Source organism: Phyllobates terribilis, unplaced genomic scaffold, assembly GCF_046119375.1.
Source record: "Phyllobates terribilis strain yellow unplaced genomic scaffold, ASM4611937v1 Scaffold_5__5_contigs__length_657084704, whole genome shotgun sequence".
NCBI classification, from domain to species: domain Eukaryota; kingdom Metazoa; phylum Chordata; class Amphibia; order Anura; family Dendrobatidae; genus Phyllobates; species Phyllobates terribilis.
The window spans coordinates 95686771-95708898 of record NW_027362765.1 but is presented as its reverse complement, the minus strand read 5'-3'; the positions used below and the strand labels follow the sequence as shown (position 1 = coordinate 95708898).

The 22128-nt window shown below is 39.9% G+C and overlaps 2 protein-coding genes across 2 annotated transcripts in view; one reads left to right on the top strand and one right to left on the bottom strand.

The window, feature by feature from the left end:
* Positions 1–5307: 5307 nt before the first annotated feature.
* Positions 5308–16007, top strand: BTBD17 (BTB domain containing 17). Its single transcript, XM_073682557.1, has 3 exons — positions 5308–5455; positions 13000–13276; positions 13740–16007. The coding sequence occupies exons 1-3, from the start codon at positions 5377–5379 to the stop codon at positions 14818–14820; spliced, it is 1437 nt and encodes a 478-aa protein (XP_073538658.1). The 5' UTR covers positions 5308–5376; the 3' UTR covers positions 14821–16007.
* KIF19 (kinesin family member 19) overlaps positions 15634–22128 on the bottom strand; it is a 50917-nt gene continuing 44422 nt past the window's right edge. Inside the window, exons 17-20 of the mRNA XM_073682556.1 lie at positions 21784–21868; positions 20996–21396; positions 20506–20656; positions 15634–18929 (exon numbers count right to left, since the gene is read on the bottom strand). Of these exons, the coding sequence (XP_073538657.1) occupies positions 18775–18929; positions 20506–20656; positions 20996–21396; positions 21784–21868 (792 nt within the window). The 3' untranslated portion in view covers positions 15634–18774. The remainder of the gene's footprint in view (positions 18930–20505; positions 20657–20995; positions 21397–21783; positions 21869–22128) is intronic.

Sequence of the window (22128 nt, the reverse complement as noted above, 5' to 3'; positions counted from 1 at the left end):
ATAACTCAGGATCAGTACAAGTAATATATGTACACAGTGACTCCACCAGCAGAATAGGGAGTGCAGCTCTGGAGTATAATACAGGATATAACTCAGGATCAGTACAAGTAATGTATGTACACAGTGACTCCACCAGCAGAATAGTGAGTGCAGCTCTGAATTATAATACAGGATATAACTCAGGATCAGTACAAGTAATGTATGTACACAGTGACTCCACCAGCAGAATAGTGATTTCAGCTCTGAAGTATAATACAGGATATAACTCAGGATCAGTACAGGATAAGTAATGTAATGTATGTATGCAGTGACTGCACCAACAGAATAGTGAGTGCAGCTCTGGAGTATAATACAGGATGTAACTCAGGATCAGTACAGGATAAGTAATGTATGTACACAGTGACTGCACCAGCAGAATAGTGAGTGTACCTCTGGAGTATAATACAGGATGTAACTCAGGATCAGTACAGGATAAGTAGTGTAATGTATGTACACAGTGACTGCACCAGCAGAATAGTGAGTGCAGCTCTGGAGAATAATACAGGATGTAACTCAGGTTCAGTACAAGATAAGTAATGTAATGTATGTACACAGTGACTCCACCAGCAGAATAGTGAGTGCAGCTCTGAAGTATAATGCAGGATGTAACTCAGGATCAGTACAGGATAAGTAATGTAATGTATGTACACAGTGACTCCACCAGCAGAATAGTGAGTGCAGCTCTGGAGTATAATACCATGTACGACGAGCCCGCGCCATACAGGATCAGTACAGGATAAGTAACGTAATGTATGTACACAGTGACTCCACCAGCAGAATAGTGAGTGCAGCTCTGGAGTATAATACAGGATGTAACTCAGGATCAGTACAGGATAAGTAATGTAATGTATGTACACAGTGACTGCACCAGCAGAATAGTGAGTGCAGCTCTGGAGTATAATGCAGGATGTAACTCAGGATCAGTACAGGATAAGTAATGTAATGTATGTACACAGTGACTCCACCAGCAGAATAGTGAGTGCAGCTCTGGGGTATAATACAGGATGTAACTCAGGATCAGTACAGGATAAGTAATGTAATGTATGTACACAGTGACTCCACCAGCAGAATAGCGAGTGCAGCTCTGAAGTGTAATACAGAATGTAACTCAGGATCAGTAAAGGATAAGTAATATAATGTATGTACACAGTGACTGCACCAGCAGAATAGTGAGTGCAGCTCTGAAGTGTAATACAGGATGTAACTCAGGATCAGTACAGGATAAGTAATGTAATGTATGTACACAGTGACTCCACCAGCAGAATAGTGAGTGCAGCTCTGGAGTATAATACAGGATGTAATTCTGGATAAGTACTATGAAGTTATATTACAGTACTGTCCTGTAGATAATGTATTTTCAATGTGGATAAACTTTTATGTAGATTAATTATATATACATAATTTCTTAAAGGGAGTTAGAAGTAGAGAACATTTGCTTTAATGCAGTATTTCCAATTCAGAGCTTTTTGTCAAATCCAGAGAACAGGGGTGCCTGTTGTTCCATAGGGGGGGGCCTCTATACCTCAGACATTTCTAGCCAGAGACTCTATGGCTAGCATTTAAATGCTCCCCCATTGCAAGTTGTTCAAATCTCCATTTGAAGAAAGAAGGACATTACAGAACTAAAGTTGGAATACCCCTTTAAGGAGGGGATATTAAATATATACTATACAGACATATGGAATGTCCTCCAGTGATTTCTCTCTTTACATTTCTACAAGTTCTGCTCATGTAGGGGAAATTGATTAAATCTTCATGCCCCGCTGGAGAGCAGAATTAATGGCAGGCAAATATCTGTCGTTCTGTGACATTCCCCCTGGCTAGAGACATGGGACGCGGCGGTGGCACCCCTGAGCACACTGCCAGCTCAGTCCCAGGAGACAGTGATCCTAAGCTGACCCAGACTGTCCCTCTGGGGTACGTGCCCCATCTGCTGTGGCCTCCTATGTGCAGCTGTGCCTCGTTATACCCACCCCGTCACTGCCGCATCAAGCCTTTATAATGCTCCACCGTATACAAAGCCGCTGCTCTGTGTCGTTCATTATTCATACATCACAGGCCAAATTACATCCGCCGTTCATGTACGACGAGCCCGCGCCATACAGCACACATCATGATACAGCCGGCACCTGAGTCTAAGTGCGGGCCATGTCTGTACCCCTGAGACTGGACTCCATAGGAGATTGCAGTATATTGTAAAAGAGATCAAGTGATCGCAGGTTCAAATCCCCTAAAGAGACCAATAAAATATGTAAATATATATATATATATATAAATATATATATATATATATATATATATATATATATATATATATACAGTACAGACCAAAAGTTTGGACACACCTTCTCATTTAAAGATTTTTCTGTATTTTCATGACTATGAAAATTGTACATTCACACTGAAGGCATCAAAACTATGAATTAACACATGTGGAATTATATACTTAACAAAAAAGTGTGAAACAACTGAAAATATGTCTTATATTCTAGGTTCTCCAAAGTAGCCACCTTTTGCTTTGATGACTGCTTTGCACACTCTTGGCATTCTCTTGATGAGCTTCAAGAGGTCGTCACCGGAAATGGTTTTCACTTCACAGGTGTGCCCTGTCAGGTTTAACAAGTGGGATTTCTAGCCTTATAAATGGGGTTGGGACCATCAGTTGTGTTGTGCAGAAGTCTGGTGGATACACAGCTGATAGTCCTACTGAATAGACTGTTAGCTGCTTTTTTCTTGCCATAATACAAATTCTAAGTAAATAAAAACGAGTGGCCATCATTACTTTAAGAAATGAAGGTCAGTCAGTCCGAAAAATTGGGAAAACTTTGAAAATGTCCCCAAGTGCAGTTGCAAAAACCATCAAGCGCTTCAAAGAAACTGGCTCACATGAGGACCGCCCCAGGAAAGGAAGACCAAGAGTCACCTCTGCTTCTGAGAATGAGTTTATCCGAGTCACTAGCCTCAGAAATCGCACGTTGACAGCAGCTCAGATTAGAGACCAGGTCAATGCCACACAGAGTTCTAGCAGCAGACACATCTCTTCAACAACTTTTAAGAGGAGACTTTGTGCAGCAGGCCTTCACGGTAAAATAGCTGCTAGGAAACCACTGCTAAGGACAGGCAACAAGCTGAAGAGACTTGTTTGGGCTAAAGAACACAAGGAATGGACATTAGACCAGTGGAAATCTGTGCTTTGGTCTGATGAGTCCAAATTTGAGATCTTTGGTTCCAATCACCGTGTCTTTGTGCGACGCAGAAAAGGTGAACGGATGGACTCTACATGCCTGGTTCCCACCGTGAAGCATGGAGGAGGAGGTGTAATGGTGTGGGGGTGCTTTGCTGGTGACACTGTTGGGGATTTATTCAAAATTGAAGGCATACTGAACCAGCATGGCTACCACAGCATCTTGCAGCAGCATGCTATTCCATCCGGTTTGCGTTTAGTTGGACCATCATTTATTTTTCAACAGGACAATGACCCCAAACACACCTCCAGGCTTTGTAAGGGCTATTTGGCCAAGAAGGAGAGTGATGGGGTGCTACGCCAGATGACCTGGCCTCCACAGTCACCAGACCTGAACCCAATCGAGATGGTTTCGGGTGAGCTGGACCACAGAGTGAAGGCAAAAGGGCCAACAAGTGCTAAGCATCTCTGGGAACTCCTTCAAGATTGTTGGAAGACCATTTCCGGTGACTACCTCTTGAAGCTCATCAAGAGAATGCCAAGAGTGTGCAAAGCAGTCATCAAAGCAAAAGGTGGCTACTTTGAAGAACCTAGAATATAAGACATATTTTCAGTTGTTTCACACTTTTTTGTTAAGTATATAATTCCACATGTGTTAATTCATAGTTTTGATGCCTTCAGTGTGAATGTACAATTTTCATAGTCATGAAAATACAGAAAAATCTTTAAAAGAGAAGGTGTGTCCAAACTTTTGGTCTGTGCTGTATATATATATATTTTTTTTTAAAAAGGTCATATTATCCCACACCTCTTTACCAAGACATAAATAAAATTGAGAACAATCCGAAAAAAATGTACATATTTGATATCGCCTTGTGCTTAACCGCGCAAACTAATAAAGTATCAGAATCTGTAGGCTATGTTCACACTTTGCGTTTTTGCAGTGCTTTTTATGCAAATTGAAAGCTGCATTTTACATTACAAATAAAAGTTATGAGATTTCAGAAGTGTTATTTCTGACTGAATTTGAAATCTGCTGCGTTTTTAAAAACTGCTGAATGTCAATTTTGTCAGCATTTTTGCAGCATTTTTCATCATAGAAAGCAGTGAGAAAGTGCAAAAAAATCAGTTTTTGCTGTGTTTTTGCTGAAAAAAGCTAACTTATTTAATAAACATGTATTGTTGCAAATAACACATATAATCCACACCAAAAAACGCAACTAAAATGCACCAAAATAAGTAGCAAAAAAGCAGCAAAAATCAGCTTTTTGTTAGCAGCTTCTTTACTTCCAAGAGAGCAGGTAAAAAAACGCAATGTGAATACAGCCTTACTCTATGCGGCAAACAAAACAAAAATCGGAATTGCTGTTTTTTGCTCAATTTGCCTCCCCAAAAATGTAATAAAAAGAGATCAGAAATTATTATGGACCCCAAAATGGTAATGATAAAATCTATAGCTTGTGCAGTAAAAACCAAGACTATTGACAGAAAAATAAAAGTTTTAATTCTTTGAAGGAAAGGAGGAAAAATCAAAAGCAAAGAATCAGGCTTTTTTTGCCCAAGGACCTGCATAAACCTAGATATGTATATTGATTCATGGTTGCTGCTCTATCTTTCCCTCTTGCTTTACCCTGCAGGTCTTCTTTTTCATATACTTTTTATTTATGAAGAGAATGCAAGAACTACAGTGAAGACTGACAAAGACCGAACAGTAGCAAAGATGTAGGAGTGACAAATTTCTTCATAAGTAAATTGGGGGAATGTAATGGCTTGTTTTTTAGTTATTGTCAGACATTAAAAAAGTTAGAAGTTCAGAGAAAAAATCACTCCAGTGCTGTGAAAAGTTATATACATTGGTTTAAATGATTTGGGTTAGTACGCCTTTAAATGGACTCACTTGGGACTGTCGCTTTAATTGCAAATGGGTCTTAATCTCCCCAAAGGGAAGGGCGAGCTCCTGCTCCATCCATTATATCCCATTAGTGGATGTGAGAATGGAACGTTCATGGCATTCTGAACACAAACACTGGTTCCCATGACAACGGGAAGATGCACCAATGACTGACAACTGACAACCCGAGAGGACCAGCACCCGGTATAAATAGGGAGCGCCCAGTTCTCTGCCAGAAAATGAGTAGAGAAGAGGTGGCAGGATGGAGAGGGGGAATCGCCTCGTCCTAGGAGGGCGCTGGCTGCTCCTGGTGCCACTGCTGTTTATTACCGCAGATGGAGGTAAGAGGATTCGACTCCACTCATATGATATGACCTGGGGGACTACAAGTCACAGCAATCTTAAACAATAGGCCTACCTACGTTAAAAGTCATTTAGATCGGATCCCTTGTTCATAATCACATGGCAGGCATTTTACAAAAATTAGGATGATTTTTTTACCCCCCCAAAAAAGTGGATTTCTTGCATGTGATTTTTGTTTCCATGATTAAATATTTTTCACTTTTTGATTTTAGTTTAATTTATACAAATAACAGGAAAAGAAATGAATGTACAGTTAGATCATGTTTAATGGGCATTTATGTATTTTTTTGACTTTTTTTTTGTTTCTATGGACAGGTGGAGGAATTTCTAACACTTATGAAAGTGGAAGATATTTTAATATTTTTATTATTATATTATAATGTACAATATTATTAATTAAATTCATATGATTATTATATTTTATATATATATTTTTTCACCTTTTTTTAGAAGAAAGTTGAGTTTGTGGAAGTTGTTTTTATAAATCCCGACTGAATATATTTTTTTCTTCCGGGCTTACGTTAAAAAAAATGTATTTAAAATAATGCCCATTTTGATATATATATATATATGTCTTGGTTTTTCTGTATTAAACTGTATTTTATTTGAAGAAGGAGGGGAAATTTTATTTTTTTTCTCTTGTTTTTTTAGTTATATTTTCAATTATATTTTATCAGTTTATTCTTTTTTTTTTTTAAGATATATAAATGAGCTAAATAAAAAACCCTAACATTTCTATCTTATTATAATGTAACATTTTCTCCATTTATCGTTTTTGTATCATTTTAAACTTTTTTTGTACTAGTATCATTTCATCATTTTAGTAATCTATATATACGCAAAAAAAAAAGCGTATATATATATTTTTATACACACACGTGTACATGACAGGCCAGGCCTGCTTATTCCTGTGTGTGTATGTATATATATATATATATATATATATATATATATATATACACACATATACACACACACACTTATATACATGCGCATATGTATATAAGTGTATATATATATATATATATATATATATATATATATATATATATATACACATTTTAGGTTTAAGATATATATACACATACATACACATTTTTATATATATGGCTTGAGAAAGATTTAGTAATGGATCCGAAACCTTGCCACATGGGTTAATAAAAGTCCATTTTTCTGCACAGCTTGTTGGGGAGCTGCTTCTTTTTCTCTTTTTATATCGTGATGGACAAATCTGGGTATATGTTCAAGAGGTCTTGCACCTGCTATTAAGTATTCTGGTGTCGTTCCATTGTATTTATATATACTGTATATATATATATATATATATATATATATATATATATATATATATATACACATACATATATATATATATATATATATATATATATACATATACATATATATATATATATATATACACACTGCTCAAAAACATAAAGGGAACACTCAAATAACACATCCTAGATCTGAATGAATGAAATATTCTCATTGAATACTTTGTTCTGTACAAAGTTGAATGTGCTGACAACAAAATCACACAAAAATCCTCAATGGAAATCCAATTTATTAACGAATGGAGGCCTGGATTTGGAGTCACCCCCCAAAATTAAAGTGGAAAAACACACTACATGCTGATCCAACTTTGATGTAATGTCCTTAAAACAAGTCAAAATGAGGCTCAGTATTGTGTGTGGAATCCACGTGCCTGTATGACCTCCCTACAATGCCTGGGCATACCCCTGATGAGGTTGCGGATGGTCTCCTGTGGGATCTCCTCCCAGACCTGGACTAAAGCATCCGACAACTCCTGGATAGTCTGTGGTGCAACGTGACGTTGGTGGATGGAGCGAGACATGATGTCCCAGATGTGCTCAATCGGATTCAGGTCTGGGGAATGGACGGGCCAGTCCATAGCTTCAATGCCTTCATCTTGCAGGAAGTGCTAACACACTCCAGCCTCATGAGGTCTGGCATTGTCCTGCAAGCTCACATTGATGTGCCATCCTGGATGAGCTGCAGTACCTGAGCAACTTCTGTGGGTTGTAGAGTCCGTCTCATGATACCACGAGTGTGAAAGCACAACCAACATTCAAAAGTGACCAAAACATCAGCCAGAAAGCATTGGTACTGAGATGTGGTCTGTGGTCCCCACCTGCAGAACCACTCCTTTATTGAGGGTGTCTTGATAATGGCCAATAATTTCCATCTATTGTCTATTCCATTTGTACAACAGCATGTGAAATTGATTGTCAATCAGTGTTGCTTCCTAAGTGGACAGTTTGATTTCACAGAAGTTTGATTTACTTGGATTTATATTCTGTTGTTTAAGTGTTCCCTTTATTTTATTGAGCAGTGTATATATAAAGATATATACATATCTATGTAAATCTATCCATCTATCTATATATATAAATATATATAGATAGATATGTATAGATATATACACATACATACACATATACATACATATACAGTATATATCTATATGTGTATATCTCTATCTATCTATCTATATATATATATATATATATATATATATATATATATAGACATACATACATACATACATAGACATACATATATTCACACATATATACATACATCTATATATACATATATAGTATATATATATATATATGTGTATATCTCTATCTATATAGATATACATATATAGACATACATACTGTATATAGACATAGATATTTATATACATTGATATATAGACACAGACATATATAAGCATGCTTGGCCTGTCATGTATCCATACATATGTACATAATGATTAGGCTTTTAACCCTTATAATAATGTTGCCGACAATGGAGTTTTCAGGTACACCGGATTTAGTATTCGCTAAATAGTATCTGATTTAGTATACACGCAGAAGTTTGGCCTGTCCTGCGTATGTATGTATATATATATATATATATATATATATATATATATATATATATATATATATATATATATATATATATATATATATATATATATACATACACACACACACACACACACACACACACACACACACAGTACAGACCAAAAGTTTGGACACACCTTCTCATTTAAAGATTTTTCTGTATTTTCATGACTATGAAAATTGTACATTCACACTGAAGGCATCAAAACTATGAATTAACACATGTGGAATTATATACTTAACAAAAAAGTGTGAAACAACTGAAAATATGTCTTATATTCTAGGTTCTTCAAAGTAGCCACCTTTTACTTTGATGACTGCTTTGCACACTCTTGGCATTCTCTTGATGAGCTTTAAGAGGTAGTCACCGGAAATGGTTTTCACTTCACAGGTGTGCCCTGTCAGGTTTATGGCAGGAAAAAAGCAGCTAAGTAAAGAAAAACGAGTGGCCATCATTACTTTAAGAAATGAAGGTCAGTCAGTGCGAAAAATTGGGCAAACTTTGAAAGTGTCCCCAAGTGCAGTTGCAAAAAACCATCAAGCGCTACAAAGAAACTGGCTCACATGAGGACCGCCCCAGGAAAGGAAGACCAAGAGTCACCTCTGCTTCTAAGGATAAGTTTATCCGAGTCACCAGCCTCAGAACTCGCAGGTTAACAGCAGCTCAGATTAGAGACCAGGTCAATGCCACACAGAGTTCTAGCAGCAGATACATCACTACAACAACTGTTAAGAGGAGACTTTGTGCAGCAGGCCTTCATGGTAAAATAGCTGCTAGGAAACCACTGCTAAGGACAGGCAACAAGCAGAAGAGACTTGTTTGGGCTAAAGAACACAAGGAATGTACATTAGACCAGTGGAAATCTGTGCTTTGGTCTGATGAGTCCAAATTTGAGATCTTTGGGTCCAACCACCGTGTCTTTGTGTGATGCAGAAAAGGTGAACGGATGGACTCTACATGCCTGGTTCCCACCGTGAAGCATGGAGGAGGAGGTGTGATGGTGTGGGGGTGCTTTGCTGGTGACACTGTTGGGGATTTATTCAAAATTGAAGGCATACTGAACCAGCATGGCTACCACAGCATCTTGCAGCTGCATGCTATTCTATCCGGTTTGCGTTTAGTTGGACCATCATTTATTTTTCAACAGGACAATGACCCCAAACACACCTCCAGGCTGTGTAAGGGCTATTTGACCAAGAAGGAGAGTGATGGGGTGCTACGTCAGATGACCTGGCCTCCACAGTCACCAGACCTGAACACAATCGAGATGGTTTGGGGTGAGCTGGACCGCAGAGTGAAGGCAAAAGGGCCAACAAGTGCTAAGCATCTCTGGGAACTCCTTCAAGATTGTTGGAAGACCATTTCCAGTGACTACCTCTTGAAGCTCATCAAGAGAATGCCAAGAGTGTGCAAAGCAGTCATCAAAGTAAAAGGTGGCTACTTTGAAGAACCTAGAATATAAGACATATTTTCAGTTGTTTCACACTTTTTTGTTAAGTATATAATTCCACATGTGTTAATTCATAGTTTTAATGCCTTCAGTGTGAATGTACAATTTTCACAGTCATGAAAATACAGAAAAATCTTTAAATGAGAAGGTGTGTCCAAACTTTTGGTCTGTACTGTATATGTATATATATATATATATATATATATATATATATATATACACACACATACAGTGCCTACAAGTAGTATTCAACCCCCTGCAGATTTAGCTGGTTTGATAAGATGCAAATAAGTTAGAGCCTTCAAACTGCAAACGAGAGTAGGTTTTATGAACAGAAGCATAAATCTTACAAACCAAAAAGTTATGTTGCTCAGTTGAATTTTATTAAATTTTAAACATAAAAGTGTGGGTCAATTATTATACAACCCCTATGTTTAATATTTTGTGGAATAACCCTTGTTTGCAATTACAGCTAATAATCGTCTTTTATAAGACCTGATCAGGCCGGCACAGGTCTGTGGAGTTATCTTGGCCCACTCCTCCATGCAGATCTTCTCCAAGTTATCTAGGTTCTTTGGGTGTCTCATGTGGACTTTATTCTTGAGCTCCTTCCACAAGTTTTCAATTGGGTTAAGGTCAGGAGACTGACTAGGCCACTCCAACACCTTGACTTTTTCCCTCTTGAACCAGGCCTTGGTTTTCTTGGCTGTGTGCTTTGGGTCGTTGTCTTGTTGGAAGATGAAATTACGACCCATCTTAAGATCCTTGATGGAGGAGCGGAGGTTCTTGGCCAAAATCTCCAGGTAGGCCGTGCTATCCATCTTCCCATGGATGCGGACCAGATGGCCAGGTCCCTTGGCAGAGAAACAGCCCCACAGCATGATGCTGCCACCACCATGCTTGACTGTAGGGATGGTATTCTTGGGGTCGTATGCAGTGCCATCCAGTCTCCAAACGTCACGTGTGTGGTTGGCACCAAAGATCTCGATCTTGGTCTCATCAGACCATAGAACCTTGAACCAGTCTGTCTCAGAGTCCTCCAAGTGATCATGAGCAAACTGTAGACGAGCCTTTACATGACGCTTTGAAAGTAAAGGTACCTTACGGGCTCGTCTGGAACGGAGACCATTGCGGTGGAGTACGTTACTTATGGTATTGACTGAAACCAATGTCCCCACTGCCATGAGATCTTCCCGGAGCTCCTTCCTTGTTGTCCTTGGGTTAGCCTTGACTCTTCGGACAAGCCTGGCCTCGGCACGGGAGGACACTTTCAAAGGCTGTCCTGGCCGTGGAAGGCTAACAGTAGTTCCATAAGCCTTCCACTTACGGATGATGCTCCCAACAGTGGAGACAGGTAGGCCCAACTCCTTGGAAAGGGTTTTGTACCCCTTGCCAGCCTTGTGACCCTCCATGATCTTGTCTCTGATGGCCTTGGAATGCTCCTTTGTCTTTCCCATGTTAACCATGTCTGAGTGCTGTTCACAAGTTTGGGGAGGGTCTTAAATAGTCAGAAAAGGCTGGCAAAAGAGATCTTTAATCCACACATGTGAAGCTCATTATTATTGGTGCCTGAACTACTTCTTAATACTTTTGGGGGACCAAACAGAATTCTTGTGGTTTGAGGGGTTGAATAATAAATGACACTCTGAATTAACTTTTAACGTTTTTTTTTTTAAAAAAAAAAAAATTTGCTGCAGTGCATTTCCCACTTCCAGGCTGATCTACAGTACAAATGTCACAATGCCAAGTTAATTCCGCATGTGTCAACCAGCTAAATCTGCAGGGGGTTGAATACTACTTGTAGGCACTGTATTTGGCCCGGTCTTCCACTCTTGTGTTCACATGACATTGGCATTTTCAGGGCTCCCATATGGTGTATGTTAGTTAATGTTTGTTTCAGTGGGGGACTGTTTTCACTCTTTATGGCAAGAGAGGAGTTAATAGGGGGTAATCCCTTCAGTAGCCATTGTGCCATCTGTCCGCCGGTCTGAATGGGATGTGGGACAGGCTGGACGAGCCGCTCCAGAGTTTGTGTTGCCGCATGTGAATAGATCGTCAATAAGCTTTTGTACGTTGTCCAGTTGACTCTTAAAGCCAAATTGTGAGGGAGCGGAAGAAGCAGGCAAGGGGTGGTGGGCAAGAGGGAGGGTGCCTGTTCCTCCAGCGTCGCTATGGACTCATTCAGTGTGATGGGTTCCTGGGTTGGGAACCTCTTTTGTGCTGTCATGAGATGTAAATCAGTTTCTGGCAGAGACCGAGCTGAAGAGCGGATTGTGCTGCCTGGAATATTGTCCAACCATCAAAATAAAGCTAAATGTTCAATACCCTGGGAACATGTGGTGATGGGGCAGCTTTGGGTGGCGGTATAAAGGGCATTGAGTTCTAATTTGAGTGTGTTTGTGTGTTTATTGAATGCTATCTGTTGTTCTCTGTTATCAGCAATGGTTCTCAGTGAGATGATTGACGGGAAATCAGTGATCGACTGAACGGTTCACCCACATTGTCCATCTTGTATCGCACGACCATATTTTATTATGAACTATTATGCACTATAGCCAGCAAATGTAATATCTACCATCACCCTTAAAAACAAATAATAAGAAAACAACTGTTACCTGGAAACCATCAACAAGTAGATCTGCTGCCGCTCACGGATCTTAATATGTCTTTATATCAATTGCATGGTAGCTTAACTCAATATCACATGGATGCTGTGGGTCCTTCACATTGTATTCAGGGGTTAATAACGCATACACAAAAAACAGGAAACTATTACATGCACTGTAAATAATATTTGTTAGACAAAATAAAAATCTGACAACAGCAGCTTATTGATGGTTAGCTGGAAACAGTTAAATTAATTAAAAACATTCTCTGGGAAGAAGGGATGCATCCTGAGATACCTACAGGAGACCGAGCAGGACAGGAATCCTCTTTTTGATGTTCCTACATTTCCTTTATCATGCCCCACACCATGGATATAAATGCATTGTAATACTTTATTTTTCCTGTGGGTGTGCTGTTGGGAAACTCTGCATTTCAAAAGTTGCAAAAAGGTATTTTTTTTATTAGATGATATATTAAAAGAGGTCACTAGAAAGTCACTGAACATGTAAACATGTGTTTCCTATTGTCCTCTTCTTGCAGCTCACAAATCTGATTTGGGGGGTGATGCTGCAGCCACCCTCATTAATCACTCCTCCATGGTCATCCAGCGGCTGCAGGAGTTGCTACAGAACGGCAACGCCAGTGACAGCACGCTGCGCATACGCACCACCAACTCTGATGAGGTGAAGATCATCCACACTCATCAGCTGCTGCTCGTCCTCCAAAGCGACGTCTTTGAAGGACTCCTAGAGAACAAGAGCGTGGTGACCCTTCTGGAGCCCCCGGAGTGCGCCGTTCTGTTTGAGAAATTCATACGGTAAATTAATTACCACTTCAATAAAACATATACAGCATATATTAAGTGGTAGAGTGCTATACTGTTGTAAGCATAAAGCAATGGAAACCATTAACAAGTTGCTATTGATGAATATTATTCACTTGGCAGTCATTCAGTTGCATGGCTGTCCATGTAATACATAGGTTTGCCATAGTCAGCCAGAATGGTAACTGCTTTTACAAGGCTCATAGGGAGGAGTCCTTTAAGAGGTCACTTCTCCTCTACGACGATCCGATTAATATCCCCATAGCCTGAAACTCACATATACCTAAATACTAATGTTCATGTACAGTGAAACAGTATGTTGTATGTTCGTATGTAGTCAAACTAAACACAATAAGATCCATCAACAGCATTCACCATGCTTGTTGATGGTTTCCAGAGACAAACTGACTGAGGTCCGTCACTAGTAAAACTTTCTATATGCTTACTGTTCTTGCAGGTACTTCTATTGTGGAGAGATCTCGGTCCAGTTAAATCAAGCCATACCGCTGCACCGATTGGCCAACAAGTACCATGTTTCGGCGCTACAGAAAGGCGTTGCTGATTATATGAAGACCCATTTAGCCAGTGAGTCAACTCAAGGCCATGTAGTGAGCTGGTACCATTACGCTTTAGGGATTGATGATGAAACTTTGCAGGAAAGTTGCCTGAAGTTTTTGGCCTGGAACCTTTCGACCGTGATGAGTAGCAATGAGTGGGCGACAGTGAGCGAAGACCTGATGGTTTCTCTTCTACAACGATCTGACTTGGTGCTGCAGAGCGAGCTAGAATTGTTCACTTCGGTTGAAGAATGGGTGAATCGGAACAATCCAAATGTGTCCATCATTGAGAAGATCCTGAGGTCTATCAGGTACCCCATGATACCTCCGAGTCATCTTTTTCAAATCCAGAAGCAGTCCATGTTATTGGTGTCCTACCAACATTTTCTGCAGGATCTCTTGTTCCAAGCCTTCCAGTTTCACTCTGCTTCTCCTCTGCATCTCGCAAAGTATTTTGATGTTAACTGCAGCATGTTCATTCCTCGGAATTATCTATCTTCACCATGGGGGTCCCAATGGATCATCAACAACCCTGCCAGAGATGACCGAAGCCTCAGCTTTCAAACTCAACTTGGCCCAAGTAACTTTGACTCCACTAAGAAGATCACTTGGAACGCAATCTTCTCTCCACGTTGGCTTCCTGTCAGTCTCCGTCCTGTCTACTCAGAGTCAGTATCCGGTGGTTCCCCATCAAATCGCCTTGAAGAAGGAAGGCCACGGCTGGTGGTCACTTCGGCCATGAGCGGTCTAGATTTCGCAGGAGTCACATTTCAGAAGACCGTACTGGTTGGAGTGAGGAGACAGCAAGGTAAGGTGTTTGTGAAGCACGTCTACAGCGTCCACCAGAGCACGGATGAAGTGTCTGACTTCTTGGCCCAGGCCGATCTGCAGAAACGGACCTCAGAGTACCTGATCGACAACTCTCTCCATCTACATATTATCATCAAGCCTATCTACCATTCTCTAATCAAGGCCAAGTGATATGGATTCTCCATAGTAGTCAGCTAATCTTGGGCCGTCATGCTCGGTGCAGAACCTGAACATTACTGTGAACCTCTTTTCTACACAAAGTTGGATAGTTCTCTAAAATGGTTGGTTAAGATCTACTAGTTTTAATCGAAACCACATGAACAGTTGTCAGGGTATGTAGACCCTTGAAACATCTTTTTGCACACTCTATAGATGTTCTGGGTCAAAGGCAGAAAGCTGAGACCTTCAACGATTTATTGGTTGGCATTGGCTTCATTGAGGTTTTCATGGGTGAATCTGATGGTGTTTGTAGCCCCCCTGATTATGTTGGGAGCATAGTCGCGTCCGTTTAGAGACACGGCACCCAGCAGTGGTTTAGGTCTCGGCTTCAAGACCTACATGACTGTCAGATAATGTAGAAAAGTTGTTCATTCCCTTCAAGACAAAAGATATAGTTTTGGTCTGTAGATCAGTGGTTTCCAACATGTGGCTCTCCAGTGGTTGTGAAACTACAACTGCCATCATACTCTAATAACATGGAAGTTATAGTTTTGTGACACCACTGACACCACAAATACCACAGGTTAGAGACCACTGTCATAGATTTTTTTTACATTATTTTTCACTATACAGACACTGAACCAGCAGGGACTGCCATGAAGAAAGCTAGCAGAGTTTCAATAGTTCAGCAAAGAAGAGTATTTTAAGGTAGGGCATTAAAAGAGGGAAAAAGAAAATTACTTTTGTCTTCCAAAAACAGCACCACACCTTTCCACAGGCTGGGTGTGGTATTGCAAATCAGCTCCATTCACTTCAACAGATCTGAGCTGCAAAACCTTGACACAAGGCATGAATCGCTGTGGCAGTGCTGTTTCTGGAGGAAAGCAGCATGTTATTCTAAATCTGGACAACCCCTTTAAGGAATGTAGAGTTAAGAATTAAAAAAAAAATGTTCCATCTAGTCATGTGACCGAGATTATTTTATTCCAATTTCATATATATAAAAACAGTCAACAGAAAAATAATCAGTACAAAGTATACAAAGTTCTGATCCAGACGCAGAAGAAAAACCCTTATTTCCCTTCGGACTAGAAACGATAATAAAAGTGCTAGAACTGTAAGGATTTCTGGCCTTGGATAATATAGATCCTGATTATGTTTTTTTTTAGTTGTTTATAATAAAACACATTGGTTTATAACGGTGTCAAATTCTTTCAAATAACTTACTAATCGGGTGATATTTTAATAAATATTATCCCGGGTGGTCTAGTGGGGCCTGGAGCTCAAAATTAATAGAATTTATGGTTTAAATGTGATGAAGATGTAAATTTTAAAAGGGCTGTCTGGTTAAGAAAGTCTCTTTTCTGCAGACTCAGTCCATCCATTTATTCATATAGCCGAACTACTAATTTTAATGTGTGCCATGTAATACTTCATTGAGGGCTATCTGTGTAGGGTTCCAGCCGCAAGACTAAACTCGCCCTCGTTATATGGTGCTATAGCATGATTAGGGTGATTTTGGGGTTTATTTTACTACTTCAGGTAGCATAGGATATTTTAGGAGCTAACTTAGAAAATTCTTGGTGGTATGGGGTGGTTTTTGGTGTTAATATTCATACCTCTAGTGGCATCAGGTGGCAGAACTTATAACTGCTATGCTATATTATCCCTGGTTATCTAGGGCGGTTTTCACGCTAACAGTCATACTTATGGTGGCATAGGTTGGTTTAGAGCAAATCCAGATACACCCTGGTGGTATAGAGTTGTTTAGATAATAATATTCATACTCCGGGTGGGATTGGGTGGATTAGATGTTCTATTATATTAGTTTTGGTAATATAGGGTGGAATAAGGGCTAATCCAGATAATTTATGGTGATACAGAGAGGTATAGGTATTGATATTAATACTCCTGGTGGTATGGGTTATTATAGGGGCTAAACCAGGAAATCCCTGGTAGTAGGTGATAATATTAATAGCTCTGGTGGCATAAGATAGTTTAGGGCTAAACTATAAAATCCATTGTGGTATAGGGTGGTTTGGGTATTAATATTAATACTCCTGGTGGTATAGGGTGGTGTAGATGTTGATAATATAATGCTGGAATATTTATGGTGTTATAGGGTGGTTAAAGAGCTAATCAAGAAAATCCCTGGTGATATAGGTGATATTAATACTCCTGGTAGTATAGGGTGGTTTACGTAGCGATATTAATACTCCTGGTGGTATAGGGTGGTTTATGTAGTGATATTAATACTCCAGGTGGTATAGGATGGTTTACGTAGCGATATTAATACTCCTGGTGGTATAGGGTGGTTTATGTAGTGATATTAATACTCCTGGTGGTATAGGATGGTTTATGTAGCGATATTAATACTCCTGGTGGTATAGGGTGGTTTACGTAAGTGATATTAATACTCCTGGTGGTTTAGGGTGGTTTACATAGCGATATTAATACTCCTGGTGGTATAGGGGCTAATCCATGAAATTCCTTGTGGTATAGGGTGGTTTGGTGATAATATTAATACTTATGGTGACATAAGGTGGTTTAGGGCTAAACTAAAAAAAAAAATCCTGGTGGTTTAGGGATCATTAATAATACTCTTAGTTGTATATGCTGATATAAGGGCTTATTCAAAAAATCTCCCAGGTGGTATAGTGTAGTCCAGATATTAATACTCCTATAGGGTGGTTTAGTGGATAATCCAGGAAATCCTTGTGGTATAGGGTGGTTTAGATACTATAACAGTTGCATCATATACCACCATACTTTTGATGTTTGCTCCCCCCCATATCAAGATCAATACTGACCAACCCTCCATCTAAATACTTTCACTTCTACATATTAATGTAAGGTGGTGTAGGGGTTAATTCAGAAGATTCCTGGTGGTATAGAGTGGTTTAGTCTCAAATATTAATATCCCTGGTAGTCTAGGGTTGTTTAGGCCTAATTTAGGCTACCTGGACCAATAATTGCCATAGTCATACTCAAGTCCTCATTGCCAAGCCACACCAACACCAACACCAAGTACATGCTACCATACTAGGGGCTTTGGCCCCTTCCACCCTGGGCCAATATTTCCACTTAAATAGCTTAAAAATGTGTGTGTAAAAAAAGACCACATATAATTATGTACGAGTAAATTGGGTCAAAATGAGCATTATCCTATAATGGACCACCCAACTGATATTGTGATCCATTACTTCAGTGTCTACCTATAGAAACTTTGCCCTAAAAAGTAAACGTTTCACAGAAAAGTTCTAGTAAATTTGCATAGTACCAAGGTTTCATAGACCTTGTGGAGGTATGAGGCCCATGATTGCCCGCACCTTACCCAACGGTTCAATCGTCATCTCCTCTGGGCCTTAGTCCATTGCATAAGTAAGACGCTCCATGGCATCATCTTGGGGTTGGGTGCACTCCGACACAAAGGCAGGCAAAAGTTCTTTTTCGAAGTGATGCCCATAATGCCCGTTGTGTACAATATTTAAGGTCAGGTCCTGGGCTGGCGGAAATACAACAGTCGGGAATAATCCAGTGATAATACAAAAAAGTGCACAAGTTTTACGAGAAATCTACAAGAATTTGATACAATTTTTTGAAGGTTTTTGGGTAAATTATCCACCTTGCCTGAAAATTATTGGGAAATCCCATAAGACGCAGGCACTCTATGGAACAGAACGGTCGGTCAATTCTACATAGCAGCGAGGAAGAGTCTCCTCCGGTAGCCAAGAGATAATTGGTATCCCTATAGCAGAAGAAGAGAGACGTAATACAGTTCTGTCAGGGAAAGGAATGATGAAAATACCTTCCGGAATCCAAAAGAAAAGTCTGCACTGATGACAAAATGCCCTTTTGACACTTTTTTTCACCACTTCAGCAAAGTTCTGTGGTCAAAAATGACCAGAGATTCCATGTCTTGTAACGAGATAACGTGCTTGGCTTTATAGGATCATCCCAAACCCACTAATATTTCCGCACCCGAATCTCCTTTCCATTAATGCCACCAGCGTTTCCAGTGTTGTAGTTGAATCGTGGTCGCTGGTTGGTGGCAATTTGCTTCTTGGCATTGCCAGGTTGGGATCCTGCTCCTTGATGGTCTCCGACTTTGGCCAAGTTTCCTGTGTAGATTGGATAGAGCGTTAAAGGGGTTTTTCATGCTATGGCATATTGTCTGATCTATGACAAGCAAACAGTTGAACCCAAAAATGGGGGTACCCATACTAGGCACAATTATTCCTAATCATGGCCCACCTAGCACCCTAAGTAATGTAGGATGCTGGGCCTTTATGCAAAAATTGTGAAAAGGCAACTTACCATGCTTCTTCTTATCCTTTGGTCTTTGGGTCCCCTCGGGCATCAGGGCTGGGGTGTAACTGTGAGCTGTACACCCCCTAGAGCTATGTTTTATGTCCCCCTCCCTCCACAGTCTCCTTATTACTCATGTTGTGTTAGCCAGTCATAATGCTGTAGGAGTAAAGGGCCTGTTACAGGATCTGCAGGTCCTGGATCCTGCACACACAGCTAGTGCTCCATTTACTCATATAATACATCTTCTTTCTTCCCACGTAGTACAAAGAGATCCTGATCCTGTCCATATGTACAATTTACCTTGTTTTCCAGGGTTAGAAACAGGCTGAAAAGTAATCTGACCCTCTTTTAAAAGTGAAATTGTCCTTTATACCTAGTTCCCAAAAAAGCAAATTTTCAAGGTTTTTTCATACATGCGGTTTAAACAGCTGTAAAATGTTTTTGTTCGGATATACAAATAATTTTTTATTTTTTTCGTCATGACACGTGGGGCCTAATTTTTATGTTATTTTCATACTCTTTTTTTCAGTAGCAAAATAATGGAAATACATATCTATTTTTCACTTTTTTATGACTACAAAGGACCACTAAAATATGTTTTAAATGTTGTTAAATTTTTATATGTCGTCATGTTTTTTTTCCAAAGGGGCAGGGCTAGTAACAGCGATTTCGATTGACTTTGGCTTTTATTTATTCTGCTTTGCATTTATTTACTTTTTATTTGCTTCACACATTGTGCTAGCCTACAAGGTCATAAAAACTTTCTGGGGCATTTGAACATTTAGATACTTTTTTATCTGATTTCCCCTGTAACTGGGGATAGTATATTAGCCCCAGTTATAGAGGAAATTCAGCTTCCTTTATAGCAGAGCTGACTGGATGTCTTAGGACCCAGCAGATCCTGCTCCCTCCCTATATCCAGCGATCACATGATCATTGGGTCCTGAAGAGGATGCACCATTATTGCTTCCTATAATGTATACAGGGAAAGGGAAGGCAGAGACAGTAAATAACCATTGCTGCCTTCTCTATAGGGAGTCTTTCTGTGTCTGACAGGTGGCTTCCCGCTCCCACTACGCACTGATGTTTTAGAATGTCACTGAAGAGAAGAACATGGACTGCCTGGATGGATTTAACGTAGGCACCAAAATGTGCAAGTTACAGTTACTTGAACTTATGAGTCAATCAACAGGATCTTAGCAGACACCAAAAGTAGTTGAGGGGGTCCAAAGCTTGCCCTTTCACCTACACAGACGATAAAGACCCACTTTTGAATTAGTCAATAAAGCATATTACTCATTTGAGAACTCTGGCTTAAAGAAGGGGGTCCTAGGGCCCATTCTATGACAGCCATATAGCTGTACCTGGCCTCTACATGAAACCCACCAGCTTGATTCTGAGGAAGCTTGACCTGTGCTATAGGTAGCACAATTTTTCCGCGGCTGTTGACATTCTGAGGGATGTTACTCTGGATCTTGTGGTCCGAGTTACTCTCAAGAGCTCGGTTTCGAGAAGGATGGTTCTTTGGTCGTCCAAACTAAATGAAAAGGGGCAAGAAAAAAAAAATTAAATTTCCTCTTCATGCTTGGACCGCTCAGCTGTTGTCCATCTCTTGGATACTATGCACTAAAATAGGGCTGGTTAGTGACAAAGTAGGAAATTGCTCACGGTCACCAGCTCCTCCTCCTAGCATGGAACCCCAAGAGCATGGCCAGTTTACCATTGATCTCTTAACTGCCTTAGACTACCAGGGCATTTACCAATAAACCTTCTCTACTCTAGACACCAGAGATTTTGAAATTATGAGAAAAACAGAGGTTGGGCTACTTTGGAAGCTCCTATAAAACTGGCCCTGTTATATCTTGCACGTCCTTACCCCTTGGCCGGTGACCTCAAAAGATCTTGACCTCTTCTTTCTGCGCTTAACTTCTAAAGACTCCTCTCTTTTTTCCAACTTCTGAGCTCCTTTCTTTTGTGCTTGGTTCCAAAGTCTCGGGGAGTCTCTCTGCTGGTTGCCTCCTCTACTTAGGGTGGCCACCATCTCACCAGTGCTGGTGGAGAGGTTGTCCTCACTGGCTGCATGGTGGAGTGGAGAACTTGTTATTGGCTGATCTCTGAAAGGATTGTCCTCGCTCTCGCTCAGAGAATGGACCGACAGGTTACTTCTCTCTTTCATAGGTTGAAGTAGCTGTAGACGATCACCTTCTACAACACGGGAACGTCTCCGTGCTGCCTTTACCGAAATACTTTTAATGCTGCTTAGAATTTCTTTTTTCTCTGAATGGAAAAAACAAAACAAAAGTTTCTTCAACAAGTCACCACCAATATGTGCTTAGTACCTCAAATCTCCCAGGGACTGCAATGGGCACCTTATGCACTTATCACAAACTCGATCCAAACCTCAGAACGTTAGTTTTTGGTGAATCTTTAGCTATTGCTAACCTTAGAGAATTTTACTTATTGGTGATACTTAATTTTGGAGTCTTCTCCCATATTGACTAACTGGAAGTAATTTAGAGTAAATACTATATGTTATTGAAGGTGTAAGGAATTGGAGGCATGAACATGTCCCTTTATAATAGGTATTGTACAGGAGAGTAAATGTGTATGCCGGATTTTTCTAAAGCATAAGACCTCATCAATTCGCCATCTAATACTGCTCACCTTTCCGTGTTAATGCAACCTTGTCGCTGTTGTCAGGAGAGGAGTTGATGTGGCTGTTCCTTACTCTATTGTCACGTGGAAAAGACTGTAAAAAAAAAAACAACTTTTTTTTAGAAGGACACCTCAATAATAAGATGATAATTTGTTGGGATCACCAGTGATCAGCTCTGATCAGCAAGTGTTACATTTCGCTGCAGCGCCACCATAGGAGAAATTAAGCATTACATAGTTCTGATTAAAATCAATGGGTTGTTCATGTTATGTACTAATGCTCTAGGTCCTCCAGAATCAGAGAAATGTCTTCCGGCCGCTAGCCTGTATGTCTATTAAATAAGGGTCCTAAAT

Excerpts from the sequence above, each read along its gene's own strand:
- BTBD17 (XM_073682557.1), top strand. The coding sequence starts at position 5,377 with ATGGAGAGGGGGAATCGCCTCGTCCTAGGAGGGCGCTGGCTGCTCCTG. Across the intron at positions 5,456-12,999 it reads GTTTATTACCGCAGATGGAG|CTCACAAATCTGATTTGGGG; the intron begins GTAAGAGGATTC and ends CTCTTCTTGCAG. Across the intron at positions 13,277-13,739 it reads CTGTTTGAGAAATTCATACG|GTACTTCTATTGTGGAGAGA; the intron begins GTAAATTAATTA and ends CTGTTCTTGCAG.